At 47.3% G+C, this 13615-nt stretch overlaps 1 protein-coding gene across 1 annotated transcript in view; it reads right to left on the reverse strand.

Annotated features, from left to right (window-relative positions):
- The window catches only part of LOC128278954 (protein lap4), a 47218-nt gene that overhangs the window by 2176 nt on the left and 31427 nt on the right, over positions 1–13615 (reverse strand). Inside the window, exons 18-23 of the mRNA XM_053017680.1 lie at positions 8961–10448; positions 6282–6384; positions 5977–6184; positions 1686–1907; positions 1409–1604; positions 628–906 (exon numbers count right to left, since the gene is read on the reverse strand). Of these exons, the coding sequence (XP_052873640.1) occupies positions 628–906; positions 1409–1604; positions 1686–1907; positions 5977–6184; positions 6282–6384; positions 8961–10448 (2496 nt within the window). The remainder of the gene's footprint in view (positions 1–627; positions 907–1408; positions 1605–1685; positions 1908–5976; positions 6185–6281; positions 6385–8960; positions 10449–13615) is intronic.

The raw sequence follows: 13615 nt of genomic DNA on the forward strand, positions 1-13615 counted from the left end.
CAAATAGTCCCAAATAAAACTGATTCTTGCTTGTGAACTTGTAGAATAAAAAGTGCGCGAATATATTGAAATAGAAACTAGTTTGTTTGAATGCATTTGAATGCAATCCAGAACGTTTACTACAAACAACATTGCATATTGCTGGTTAGTTAGAGACAATTCCACAGAGATTCCGTATTAATTGCAACGATACATCCGAATCGAATGTTTCCCAAAGTTAATTCCTACGTGCTTTTGAACTAACGGGCTTTTTTTTGTGGTGCGTCATGGAAATTCGATTCAGGTTCGCTTTTTTTGTGTTGCGTAACGGCTGTTGCGTAAACAATAGCACGAAATAACAAGTAGGTGCGGGGGCAAGCATTGCTAGCAAGCGTCATACAATCTCCCTGAGCGTACCACCCCCTACAGGCGATGCTCTAGTACAACATAACGTGATGATGATTGGTGCGGTCGGGTCGGGAGGAAGTCAAAACGCTACTACCTACAGTGAACCAATGTATAAACATTGGCAGGTTTAATTCTAGGCGCTCTAAAGCAAGGCTTGGACGGGATTGGAGCGTGTGAAAGAGGTGATCGTGGAAGATTACGCTGGGTTGCATTATACGCAAGAAGCCTGCTGCTGCTAACCTCTGTTTCGATGACCTTCTCAATGTACTCAACCGTCCAAAGTCCACCGCCGGGAGCTTCCTCCGTCCGATGCGTCACCTTCTCCTCGACCACCTTCTCGGTCTCGCGGACGACAACCTCACTGCCCGGGCGCGACTTGACGGCGAGCCGCGGAAAGCGCAGAACGGCTCCCTCAGAGATGGTGGTATCATCTTGCAGGGCGTTCTGATGGTCTCCAGCATCCCCACAGTACACGCCCTGTCTGCTGGTTGCCGTGCTGTCCTGCCACGGTGCGGCAGTCTGAGGTGTTATTTCGGTAGCAGTTAGCACAAGGGGTCGGTCGGTGTTAGCAGAACCACACAAAAGGGGTACGATACGGGATGGAGATGGCAATAAAATTCAAAAAAGCGTTTCATATAACAACTGCACTGTTCCAGGTATAGTATGTAGTTCAAACGGTACGTTGACGTCAGTAGTACGGGTCAGTAGTCAGGCCGTAGAGATAAAAACGTATCTTTTCAGAACTGGGCGGATTAAGCTACCAATGGTTGCTGCAACTCTCTATGTTGCGACTATGTTGAGTACCCTTCTTTCTAAAAAGCGGTTCTACATCACTGCACCACATTCGAATGCAACTTTCGGCTGAAGTTGAAGTTTTCAAGCGTTCTTACGAGTTCGAGCATCGGTGCCTTGCAACACTACGGAACGGGCACTCGGATAGTGTTGTCCTAACGTCGGCAAGCCCAGAGATGGCTTTCACGGTCACGAGTCACGAGTCAGCCATACGGCCATACGGTCTTACCTCTTCGTTCAATACGTGCAATGGTTGGAAACCAGGCTGACCTTCCACCGTTGCGTCACCGGCACTGGCGTCGTTCGTTGATGTGTCCTCGCTGAGCACGACCGCGTTCATCGTTTGGATCATAATTTGCGCCTGCAGTGCATCATTTTCCAGCGATTTTAGTCGCGCCTGACGCCAAGCTGCACGCTTTTGGGCTCTACAAAACAAAAACAAAGCAATTAAATCAACCAACAAATCAAGGATGTAGGGAGGGGGTGTTCTCCCACAAGGCTCTCACCTCAGTGCTCGGATCTCCGACGGGCTAAGCTTCGATTCATCGTATTCCGGAGGCAGGCAGTTGTTGGCCCGGGCACGCTTCTCAGCGTTTGCGGTCCGGATCGGTATACGGCTAACCACCGGCGTCTTGCTCAGTAGCGCCGCCAACTGCGCCGGGGACAGTTTCTGTTGCGCCGCCATCGGCGACTCCTCCCGCGGCGTCGAATATCGCGGCGAATCGTTCCTAGCGAATCGTTGATGTTTGATGTCGTACGTATTTGGTTATTGTTTTTTTTTTTATTTTTCAGCATTCGTGGCGACCATCGTTATTGGCAAGCATTGTTAAAAAAGGAATGAAAGTGGTTTGGTTTTCCTGTTTTGGGTTTCGTGTTTTCTTCGAAAATACATGTTTACATCGATGGTGATTGAAACAATTTTCCGAGCGGAGAAGAATAGAACCCCATTTGTCGGGCGCTACCGTTAGGTACATTACGTCGGCTTCAGCGAGGCGAGCTGGGTAAGGGTAAGTTTATCATGTCAACGGATGGGGCACACGTGTCCATTTATCGGTGCACACACTTTATGAGAATGTTTTGCTTTACTGAATCACAAAAAACTGGCAAAAGGCTACGAAATGGTAATATATTACAAACAACAATGCATTCAATTGTATCAACTCATCAAACGTAGAACTATCAGCTGATTACAGTTGTAGTAAAATAGCCGACTTATGGTACAGAATATTGCAAACTATGAAAGTATAAAATTAGATAACTAAGCAGTAACCGTAAGAGCCCAAGAACCGTTGGTAAACAAAAGTATCAAAAAGATTGAAAGAGAAAGAAAAAGAAAGTAATAGCATTCGAAGTTCCATTTATTAACAGACCTGAGAAACAACAAAATGGTACAAAGGAGAGCGTGTTATGTGTTGTAGATAGAGACGTTCGGTGTTGTAAGCGTACAGATGTTAGTTTTATTTTCACTATATAATGAGAGCAATCGGTTTTATTAAGCCGCTGTAAACGCGCGGTTTGTACGGACTATCCATGATTACACACTGTCTGCTCAATGCTGCCGCGTATTATTACATAAAATAATTATCATAGCTTTTATTTCTATGCATTTCTGAAATTGTGCTATTTTTCTTTGTCGGCATTTTCGATATTTGACAAAGAAGATGGATAAGTAACGTTAGATTGCGCTAATCGCTTACTAAAACTATGCTCCCGCCCAATAGGTGGTGGGGAGTTGTTATAAAATTGAGTTCCTATAAAGTTGCCATTCATGAATCAATCGTCGATTCCATAGAAAAAGGGTAAAACACTGACCACGTAAATGTAAACATCGAATTCGAAAGAAGCCTTTTTGGTACGGTTACCGGTTGTATACGCTCGCTACCCGTGTGTCTAGCTGGCTAAAACTCGTCTCTAGCCGATAAATGTCATATAAAAATAGGCACGTTAATAGGATGTACTGTCAGTTCGCGTTTCGCGCGCGTACGCTAATGCGTACGTATCAGAAGTTAAGTGTGTTTGGTGTGTGCTGAGAACTCATAGTATAGCTAACTCATTCGGGCGTGGCGTGTTAATACTGTGCATACAAAATCATGCAAACATACTAAAATTTAGCCGTCGATGATGCCAACGGGCTCGCTAAATGTGAATCACATTAGCGTGATCTACTGCAGCATGACACTAACTCGCTTCTGGTTTTGGATAATAAAATTATACTAAAGAATATAGACAGCTAACAATATTTGTTCGACATAATGCTTAAATAGACGCAAATACATATATGAATGTATATAAAAAGGATGTGCATTTCATTGCAGAAATGAGCACAATTGAACATGATGCTAATGATGTGCGAGGGAGGTCTATAGGCGAGAGAGTAGCGTACCGTAAAAGCCATGGGAACCTGTCGGTACATGGATTCGGCTGGATGTCCTATGTGTGTACGTTTGTGACAGTTTGCTACGTAAACTACTAAACAGAGCACAGAGTGAACGCGACACATGAATAATACAGGGTGGTCAAAAACGCGTGCACATTTTGAACTACTCATTATTTGACGTTTAAAACGTCAAACTTGATTCTGGAAAATGTAAACATTTAGTAGACACTTCCGAATTTACGAAATGGGTCGCTTTACGCTTGAAGAATGCTGGAATATATTAAAAACTTACTTCCAAAGTGGTAGGTCTAATCTCAAACTGTACGATATTTGAAAAGCACATTTCATGTAAGCTTATTCCCACCTCGGTGGTTATGTTAACAAACAGAATTGTCGTTTTTGGGGTTCGGAAAACCCACACGTCGTGCATGAGAAGCCAATGCACCCACAACGAGAGACTGTTCGGTGCGGATTTTGGTCTAGTGGCACCATCGGCCGCCGTATGAAAGAATGAAGAAAGAGCCGTCGTAACGATGGCGAACGCCACCGAGAAATGTTGGTTAATTGTTTCTTTGGCGAAATTGATGCTGAGAACTTAGCCGACATTTGGATTCAACAGGATGGCGCTACGTGCCCTACAACGACAGCCACGATCGATTGTTTGCGCCGCATCTTCGAAAATCAAACATTCAGCGGAAATGGCGATGTGAATTGGCCTCCAAGAAGCTGCGATTTGACGCATTTGGATTATTATCTTTGGGGAGCGGTGAAAGATAAATGTTATGCAAACAAACCAACAACTATTGACGACCTTAAGAGCGAAATTGAAATTGCCATTGCCGCGATAGGACCAACGACAGTCGAAAAAGTGCTCAAAAATTGGGTCCACCGAATAGGGTACTGCGAATCCAGTCGTGGTGGACATTTGAGCGAAATTGTTTTTCACACATAAATTTGATGATCAACCTTTCAAATAAATGTTTAAGCATCGAAAAATATTCAGCCGTTTTTGTTTTATAACCAAATCAAAATGTGCACGCGTTTTTGACCACCCTGTACTTTTAACAACAAAGTACACATATGACGCGTGCGACAAAGTTGTCCTGACCAACGCACAGTAATCTAATCATTTGCAGCAGCTTAAAAAAGAAAAACTTGACGAATGTTTCAACATTGAACATGTGGAGGGTGAACACTTGCAAACTTAAAGTGACTGCCGGGGCACACCACGATTGGTGCACGAAAAATAAATAAAGCCACACTTGATCCGGCCGCTTGATCGCATAAGCATCATGGCACCAGGGCGGGGAAAAGGGCGCGCACCATGCACCGCATAGAGGAATGTTACAGTGGGGTATGCGTGGTTGTGAGCAAACCATAAAACTTTGGCATTCTACATTAGCAGAACTATTAGACAACTAAAACAGTATTCGCCCGGAGGCAAAACCGGTTGAGCATAAAAGCAAAAATCCGACAAAGGTAAAACCGAAATTAGCTTCTCCATCGCTGGTCGGTGAGGGAGAGAAAGAGAGATAGAGAGAGAATAAGAAAGAAGGCGGGCGCTGGATGAGGAACGGGTATGCGCGGCCAGGATGGGGGAGCATTGGAAGAACGTTAGTGCATCGTGGTTTATGTTCTAAATACTGCATCAATTTCAGCCAACGGGTTCCTGGAGGAAGTATAAGGTGAAAAGGTTAGGAATAAAATCAGTAACTGTCACTAATTACTTAAAAATAAAATTATGTTCTGCTAAATGGTGTTAACAGAGAGTTCGTAAAGTGTAGATTAGTGTTGTCGAGTGGGTTAGGATGATCGTGTGCGAGAAAATGGCTAATAAAGATGCTAAAGATTTACACACTACATCCGAAGCAGTACGCGGTCCAATTCGAAACAATCGTCCGCAAGAGCACAGGACGCAGGAAGATAGTAGATAGTAGAGATGTACAGATGGAAAACGTGTTGTGCAATATCAGAGATGTACTAGTGAAGGCAATCATAGTGTTTTGTAAATCGAAACCACGGTTACAAAAATAGTGTGTGTACTGAACTTTGTACAGTACACCTTAAAGAACACATAAAACGCTTGTTATACCCGCTACGCGGTAGTAGTCGGTAACAAGACCACTCGCTTCTGCATTGCTGGTTACCACGAAAGCAAAACTTTTGACAACTTTAGGTTTGAGATTTGAAAAAACAAAAAAACAAGGCAGCATAACCGTAACACGTGTAATGCATTCAAACGTCAGTCAGCTTCATACTATGGCAAAAGAATAAACACAGAACCCACGCTAACCCACGCTTATCCGAGTTCACGCTCACGCTTTGTTTGGTAGTGACATTTCATGTGAATGCAGATGAGAGCTAAAGACAGTGGCGTTTTGACTTCACTGTGGTTCCCCCTCCGTCATCGGTTTACGTACCTCACGCTGTTGTCGTTAATGTCCGACTTTTCCGCTTCCGGATCGTCGTACCCGTCGGACTGTTGGTGCTGCTCACTGTCCGATTGGCCCTCGTCTTCCGCTTCGTAGCGCCGCTGGATGTTGTCCCGACCGAGCGTGGCAATTTTGCGCTCCTCCTCCTGTCTCAACTTTTCTACCTCGTCTTGCGATAGAAAGGAGAAGACTTTGTCTGCCGAAAGAAAACGTTGCCATGGTTAGCCTGTGGCCTAGTTGATCCACGCACACGTGCAGTTTGACACACGTGTGTGATGGTACAAGGTACGCACCTGATTTTGGAGTCGGTTTCTGCTGATTTTCCATGGCGTTCTCGAAGAATCGCTTCTTGTCGGAAACACTTTTTGGTGCCTTCGGTGGCCCTAGCGGCGGTGACTGAAAGGAAAACAGGCAGAACGGTAAAACCGGGCTGATAATGGTGTGTGCGGAAAGAATTGTCGCGCAACAAACGCAGGAAAAACAAACGTGATCCCAGCGCGCGCTTGCGGACGCGACGCGGAGTGCAATGTGTGTGCACCTGGCTTCCGCCTAAAATCGATCAGAAAGGTTAGCGGAGAGACAGAGAAAGAGACAGAGAGAAAGAGAGAGAGGGAGAAAGAGAGCCTGAGGCGTGATCGCGTGAGCCCTTTGCTGTTATCCCTTTGGTAAGCGCACCGCCGTGTATTAGTTTCGCCAGATACGCTTCCGATACGCGCCAGATATTCCAAAAGGATAAAATTGGGTTTTTATTATCAAACCGCGAAACTTATTGAACAACCCAGTAGGCACACGGACAACCACCACAATCGGTGTGTGTCTGTGTGTGTGTTTTGCAGATAATAATGTTTCTAGATAGAGTAGAGATACGGACAGCGAAAACCATGCGCGGTTGTGTTTTCGACGGTGAAAGATGTTGTTGCCACCAATTGTATTTTAACGAGGCTGCGGTGCACAAGTCGCCCGATTGGGCCGGATCCGTTCGGTTTACTCTAAAGCAGTTGCCGTTACTGTTGTGCTTGGAAAAGGCCGACTGGCACACGTGTTGATGCGATGAACATACGTCAAAAGTTCCGCACCGTGGGCGGTTTTAACAAGACTGGATGGATGGCACACCGTCGCCATCCATTTCAAGCGATCAACGACTAACCACACTGGACCTCGGCGACGGGCTCTGCCCCGCCAGTCGTGCTTTGGATAGTCTCGATGCCGAGGTCACCAAAAACGTGATTACGTCAAACGAACACATAATCTTGGATAGTTTTCCGCAAACATTTTCTTCATATGAATCAACAGAAGTATTATTTCGGAAAAATAAAAGTTTAAATTTCAGTCCAATCTTCAGTAGGTTCTTCTGCTGAGCCGCAGTCAACAAAAAGGCTTAATGCGAGAGGTCTGCAATCCAGGCAAGGCTGCAATGTGTGGGCATCCGTAGCGACCTCCAGTTAGTTCGACGACACTGCAAGCGCATCCTACAATACAAGCGGAACATTTGTTGTGCGATAATCTGGTCTTTGACGGCCCTTAGTAGCGAGAAGCAAACTCTGTGGGCCGTGGGCCTTAGTAGAGTGGTTGACATGAGGCGCGGTCTATTCCTTGAGAATCGGACTGTTACACAGATGGCTGTAACTGTCAATTTGGACCTTCTAATTTTTTCTTTTTACCAACATTACCTTGTTTTGGCATCAGGTAAATGATTGAGGGTCGAAAAAAAATTAATTTAGTTTGAAACCGATCTTTGAAATGGTTAGACCTTGTCACCTTTTGTGCCTGAAAATGACGTTTTGCGAGGATTATTATTTTTCTGCTACATGTTAAAGAAAACTGCTACAGATGGGAGCTGCAATCCCTCCCGCGGTATTCACCAGACTTGGCTCTTTCCGAATATCATTCATTTTCATGGATGGGACACGCATTGGCTGAGCAGCACTTCGTTTCCTACGAGGAAGTCGAAATTGGAGGACCAACTGGGTTGCTTCAAAAGACGAAGAATTCTTTCATTTGGGAATCCACGATAGGAGCAGAGAGATAGGAGAAATGTATATCTAGCGATGGTACATACTTTCAATAAAAAATAAATTGTTCGTTTCAATATAATAAACATTTGATTTCTTTGAAAATAGTCCGATTCTCTAGGTAATAGTCCTGGGACCTCAAGGTATTGTTCTTTCTCTTGTTATCCGGACCGCGCCACGGTGGTGCGTTGCTGCTCTGATGCTTTCTGTAACGTTGTGTTTTTACAGTCCGCCCCGTTCGGCAGACAATACAGAGTGCAGTGAGCGCAGTAGTGCAGCGCGGAATCCCCACAAAACAACAAACAGGCAAACTACTAACAAACACACACGACGCACATACACACATATGTATACCTTGTTAGTAATGGTTGGTTACGGGTTGGCAACAAGGTTCTACTGTCAGCTAAAAAATCGAGAAACACTAGAAACAGTCTAGTAGCGGTAGGAATTATTAGTCTACCCAAAACAGAAAGGCCGATGCCGCGATTCGATGTGATTTGTGAGCTTTTTAATGGCCGATTTCCTTTTGACTTCGTCGTCGAGAAATCCCCGGTGTTCGTAGCGCGTACTGTCTCCCCGCCGCTGGGCGTGCTGGAGTCCGTATCGATGATGATGCGGATGAGGGTGATGATGATGAGGATGATGTGGATGAAGATGTGCGCTCTGTACTGGGGGGTGGTTTGTGCTCTATTGTGTGCCCCTCTCTCTCTCTCTCTCTCTCTCTCTCTGCTTGTCTGCACCACCCTTGCGCCCCTACCATTCCCTTTTCCCCCGGCGAACCCCTGATCACCCTCTCGCTTGTAATGTCTTTCTTCCATTCTAATGGCTCCCCCCGATCGTCTTCTGTGCGCCCTGCAAGGGACTGCGTGCACGTTTGTGGTGGTGGTGGTGGTGAATGCGCGTGACACGCGCTCGCTAAGCGCGGTGCGCCCAAATGTGTGCGCCCGCTGTGTCACTCACCATCATCGTCATCGTCTGGCCGCCGGACGGGGCGTTTGCACCGAACGGTGGTGGTGGTGGTGGTGGTGTTGGTGGGGGTAGTAGTGTTCGTGGTGGTGATGATGGTGGTGCTGGTGGCGGCGGCGTCCCGGAAGGATGTGCCGCCGATACGTACGTTCCTCCTTCTCCGGGGTGGGAGACAAAGTAGGACATTTGGCGTTGTTGTTGCCGCTGCTGTTGCTGATAGTGGACTTGCTGGTGATGCAGCTGGCTGGCGGCTGGCGGGAACGAAGGTGGTGGGGGTGGCGGCTGCGTCGGGCGCCCACCACCGCCGCCGCCGCCGCCGCCCGTGTACGTGTAGATGGTGGTGTGCTGCGGCGTCGGGAGCTTCGTGTAGTGGACGGGCAGAATCTGCACCGGGGGGTAGATCTGGGCCGGCGCCAGGTGGTGGTGGTGGTGATGGTGGTGGTGATAGGCAGCATCCGAAGGCGGGGGTGATCCGACGGCCGACAGCTCGTAACCACCGCTGCTAATGCTGCTGCCGACGCCCGGCGATGGCGGCGATAGGTACTGGGTGAGTTCCGCCACCGGCACCGGGGGAGGGGACGCATAAATGTACGCCGCCGACGGCGGTGACGGTGACGCCGAGGACGACGAGGCGGGGGCGGCCTGCTGGTACTGCGCCAGCAGCTTGTTCCGGACGTCGTTCTCCTCGAGCAGCACCCGCCGGTGGACGTTCTCCGGGACCAGCATGTTCCCGTGGGTGTTCTCGTGCACGAACTGTGCCTTCCTTTGGTGGGCGGCTGCCGCTTGCGTCGCCGGCGGTACCACCAGCACCGCTTCGACCGTCTCGTAACCGTGGGCCAGCTGGTGGTGATGGGCAATCCCGGTTCCCCGCCATCCCGGATCGCGCCGGATCGGCCGGACCGTGTTTGTGGCCACGTCGTGCTCGTACTCCACCAGCTCGCCGTGGCCAAACTCCTCCCGCAGCTTCCGGGCCGCCCGATTGTGGACGATGTCGGCGTGCCGCACCGCAACGACCTGTTCCGGTTCCTCCTGTTCATCCTCCTCATCTTCATCTTCCTCACTTTCGTCCTCATCGTCCTCATCGTCCTCATCGTCCTCATCATCATCCTCGTGGTGGCCATGGACCGGCGGGGGCACGGACGGGTCGCCCGATCGTAGGATCCCCTTCAGCAACGGCTGATGAGGAGGCAACGGATGGTGGTGGTCGTCCAGCAGCAGCACCGTTTCGTCCTCGTGCAAATCGAAACTCACCGACTTCCGCTGCACCGGTGGGGGCGGGAGTGACGATTGAGTGACGGGTTTGGTCGTCGGAGCGGCGGTCGGAGAGGTGTTGTTGTTAGTGCTATCAACGGCTGCCCGCCGCTGGTTTACTACTGCGCTTGCGGGCGAGTTAGAAAGGAGAGCGACCGAGGAGGCGGCGGCGGCACTGGGACTGGGATCATTCGCATGCGTCAACGACCGTCCACGGGCTGCCCGTTCGACCTACGAGGGGATGGTAGTTGTTGGTTGTTGGTGGTGGTCGGGTTGGGTTGGCAGCAGAGCGTTGCCGACACAAGCCAGAGCAAACACAGAGTAAACACACAAGCACACAGAGCACACCACACGTACACAGCCCCCCCGGGGTTCCCCAGGTCCCACACACACAGACATGCGCACACGCACACCGATCCGATCGGCGGTGCAGTGGGAGTGCGCATCGAACAGGAAGCATAGGATGCATAACAGAGGATAGGGAGGGGAAAAAAAGGATCAGGGAAAGGGAGAAAGAGTTGCTCGGGGAGATGAGGAGAAAGAGAGAAAGAGAGAAAGAGAGAAAGAGAGAAAGAGAGAGAGAAAGAGAGAGAAAAGGTGAGAGCAAGGTATACGGGGTAGAAATAATGGGGCAGCAAGCAGGTGGGGAGGTTTTATTGCAACGACCATAAAAACAATGGTTGGTTGGTTGGTTGGTTGAGGAGAGATGTTCACACGTGAGGATGCATTGGAGGAAGAAAATGAAGAAAATCAACAGATCAGAATTTACTAATCATAATGACACACATAAAGCAAGATGAAACACATGAAACGACAGCGACGTGCAGCGTGAAGAGCTCCTTCCCCGTTTACCTACACTGTCCGATCCAATGATTCTATCAAACTGAGAGTCTGAGAACTAGCGGCTACTATCTGACTACTAATGTTGTTGGTTGTAGATGTTCAAAGAGCCTAAAGGCATCTCATGATCCATCGAGATCTTCTATTACAAGTGGTTTATTATTACAAGAATCCTAAGCGCAAAAAATCCCGAATACAGCCTTGTGAACCAGGCTGCTCAATCACGGTTTGCATGGGAATCAATGGACGGTTTCCAGTGGTCCTCCTTCACACTGCACAGGCGTTAAACAATAAGCAACATTAACCACTACACACTCGAGCAGAGTAATGAGAATACACATTGGTGGACACACATATTAAGCTGGCCATTGTTACGCGTTTACGCAATTAGTTTAGACAGGTAATTGAAACTACAATGCTTATTCTGTATAGAACAATTGTTTTAAACATGTAACACACGCACGAAACATAGACGTTCCAGGCGGACACAGACACTCACGGGCAAAATGGTTGTAATGATTGAGAGAGAGAGAGACTTTTGTGAATGTTTCTGGCCAAAAATGGTCCGATCGCGCTGTTTGAGACCAACGGCGGCTCAGTATGATCTTCGAATGACATTGGATAAATATGATAAAAAACCACGTCTGTCTAGACGTTGACGACTATGCCTCATGCGGAGAGATTGCTCCTAATCGCTCCCGAAGAGCTGTCACCAGTTTGACGCAATTTTTAGACAAAATAAAAACTATAAAAGTGCTCCTTCTTATCCGGCTACTGCCACTGCCACCGGTTACTTAAACTAAAAACGTACGTATCAGACACATTATCATCTCAGGTACGGTAGCCTATTCTGTTTTCTTTAAAAATAAAATACAATTTGAAAATCGTTGACTCATGTGTGTCGTTAGCCATCAGAAGGGACTTATGTTACAAGGGGCTTGTGAAAGGTGATTCAATAGAAATTACGGCGATTAGTCTACGATTGTTGGTTTTCTTGTTTTGGACATTTTACATCTTCATTTAACACAATCACACTCGATCTGCACTCGATTTTACAGAAACATACTCTGGCCAAGCGAAAGCCCAATCTCCCTTTAACTGAACATAACAAATACAGGCTGTGCGAAACTTTACCAAAGTAACAACATACCGGAGCGCGGTAACCAAAACTACTCCCAGTTCGAAGAAGGTAAGTAAGAGTGGAGAGTGGTCAAGTAAAACACACTAATAGTCAGTAAGTATTAACATTAAAAATAAATACAGTAAAACTCAACTATTCCACGCGATATGAGGGCATAGAACTTAGGTCCTTACAGTGACTGAACACACACATGTATACAAGGCACAAGCAACAACTAAGCAACAAACCAAAGTAGAGAAACCGTACTTCGTTCCGTAAAATCCCGGTACGATGCCGGAGGAGAATAGGGTAAGTAGGGAAGTATAAAAAGTGGGTACCGAATGAGACAAAACATCGCAGGTTGCAGGAGTGTACACGTTGCGCAAGACAGAAAATGAAATGAATTTTCTAGAAAAAGAAGGCCGAAGAAAAATTCCATACAACAAAACTGAGTAAAGCGAGCGGTAGTTACCAATTGACACATTTCCGGTCCCATCCCGTGAGTTTGATTTGCGCGCGCCCGCTAACCGACGGCACCTCGCCTAGAGAGCGGCGCTGAGTGACACTGCCCCATAAGACACTGCTGAAAATTTGATCGGAAGAGATCGGAATTTTGGCAGGGTGGTGTGGGGTTGTAAAAGGGGGGCGCGGGGAGGGGGAGTGTTGGGGAGTCGCTATCTATTGTTGCGTGGAGAAAACCAAAGTTGATTCACATACACACAAGCAGAAAAAGAAAATTGAAAGGAAATTGCAGAGACAGGCACGGTGTGCTCCTTCCTTCTGCGAAGCCGCATGCGACGGCCGCCGAGAGTTCAGAGACACACAGAATCTCGCATGATCTCGGAAGGCTGACACTGACCACTGGACTCGTTAGGGCTAGGGGAAGTAATGTGGAACAGAAACCGAGCCGAATAACACAAAAACCCAACCAAAACATAACGAGCTTTCGAGACGTGTATTACACTCAGAGCTCACGAAGGAAAATAAAAAAAAAACCATTCCAGTAAGAGCGTTTGTAGAGATCTCGATTTTGCTCCGATTTCACTCATTTGGCTACATCAGTTTTATTCAACGATTACGGAAAAAGATTTCTTTGTGTTTCTTCTTTGTTGTTCTGGTTTTGTTTCGCTTGTTCGTGTTTCACAAGTTTTGTTACGTTTCCAATAGTGAAGATGTTGTGTGTTTTGGCATATTTTTCTTTTCTTCTCTTCTGCATCTGCGACTGCGCTCGACAGCTCGACAGAGAATCTCCTGCGTAAACAGGGCGTATATATGTTTTTTTGATAAGGAAAATACACGGTCCTCGGGCAAGCCAGGGCCGTAATCGTACACGTAGGTAATACGCAACCGAATATGCAAAAAACGAGTACTGTACGACGCTGGGCTCTATGTTTCGGTATATGGAGGTATATATAGATGTACAACAGTATATGTATAC

Source organism: Anopheles cruzii, chromosome X, assembly GCF_943734635.1.
Source record: "Anopheles cruzii chromosome X, idAnoCruzAS_RS32_06, whole genome shotgun sequence".
Classification (NCBI taxonomy): domain Eukaryota; kingdom Metazoa; phylum Arthropoda; class Insecta; order Diptera; family Culicidae; genus Anopheles; species Anopheles cruzii.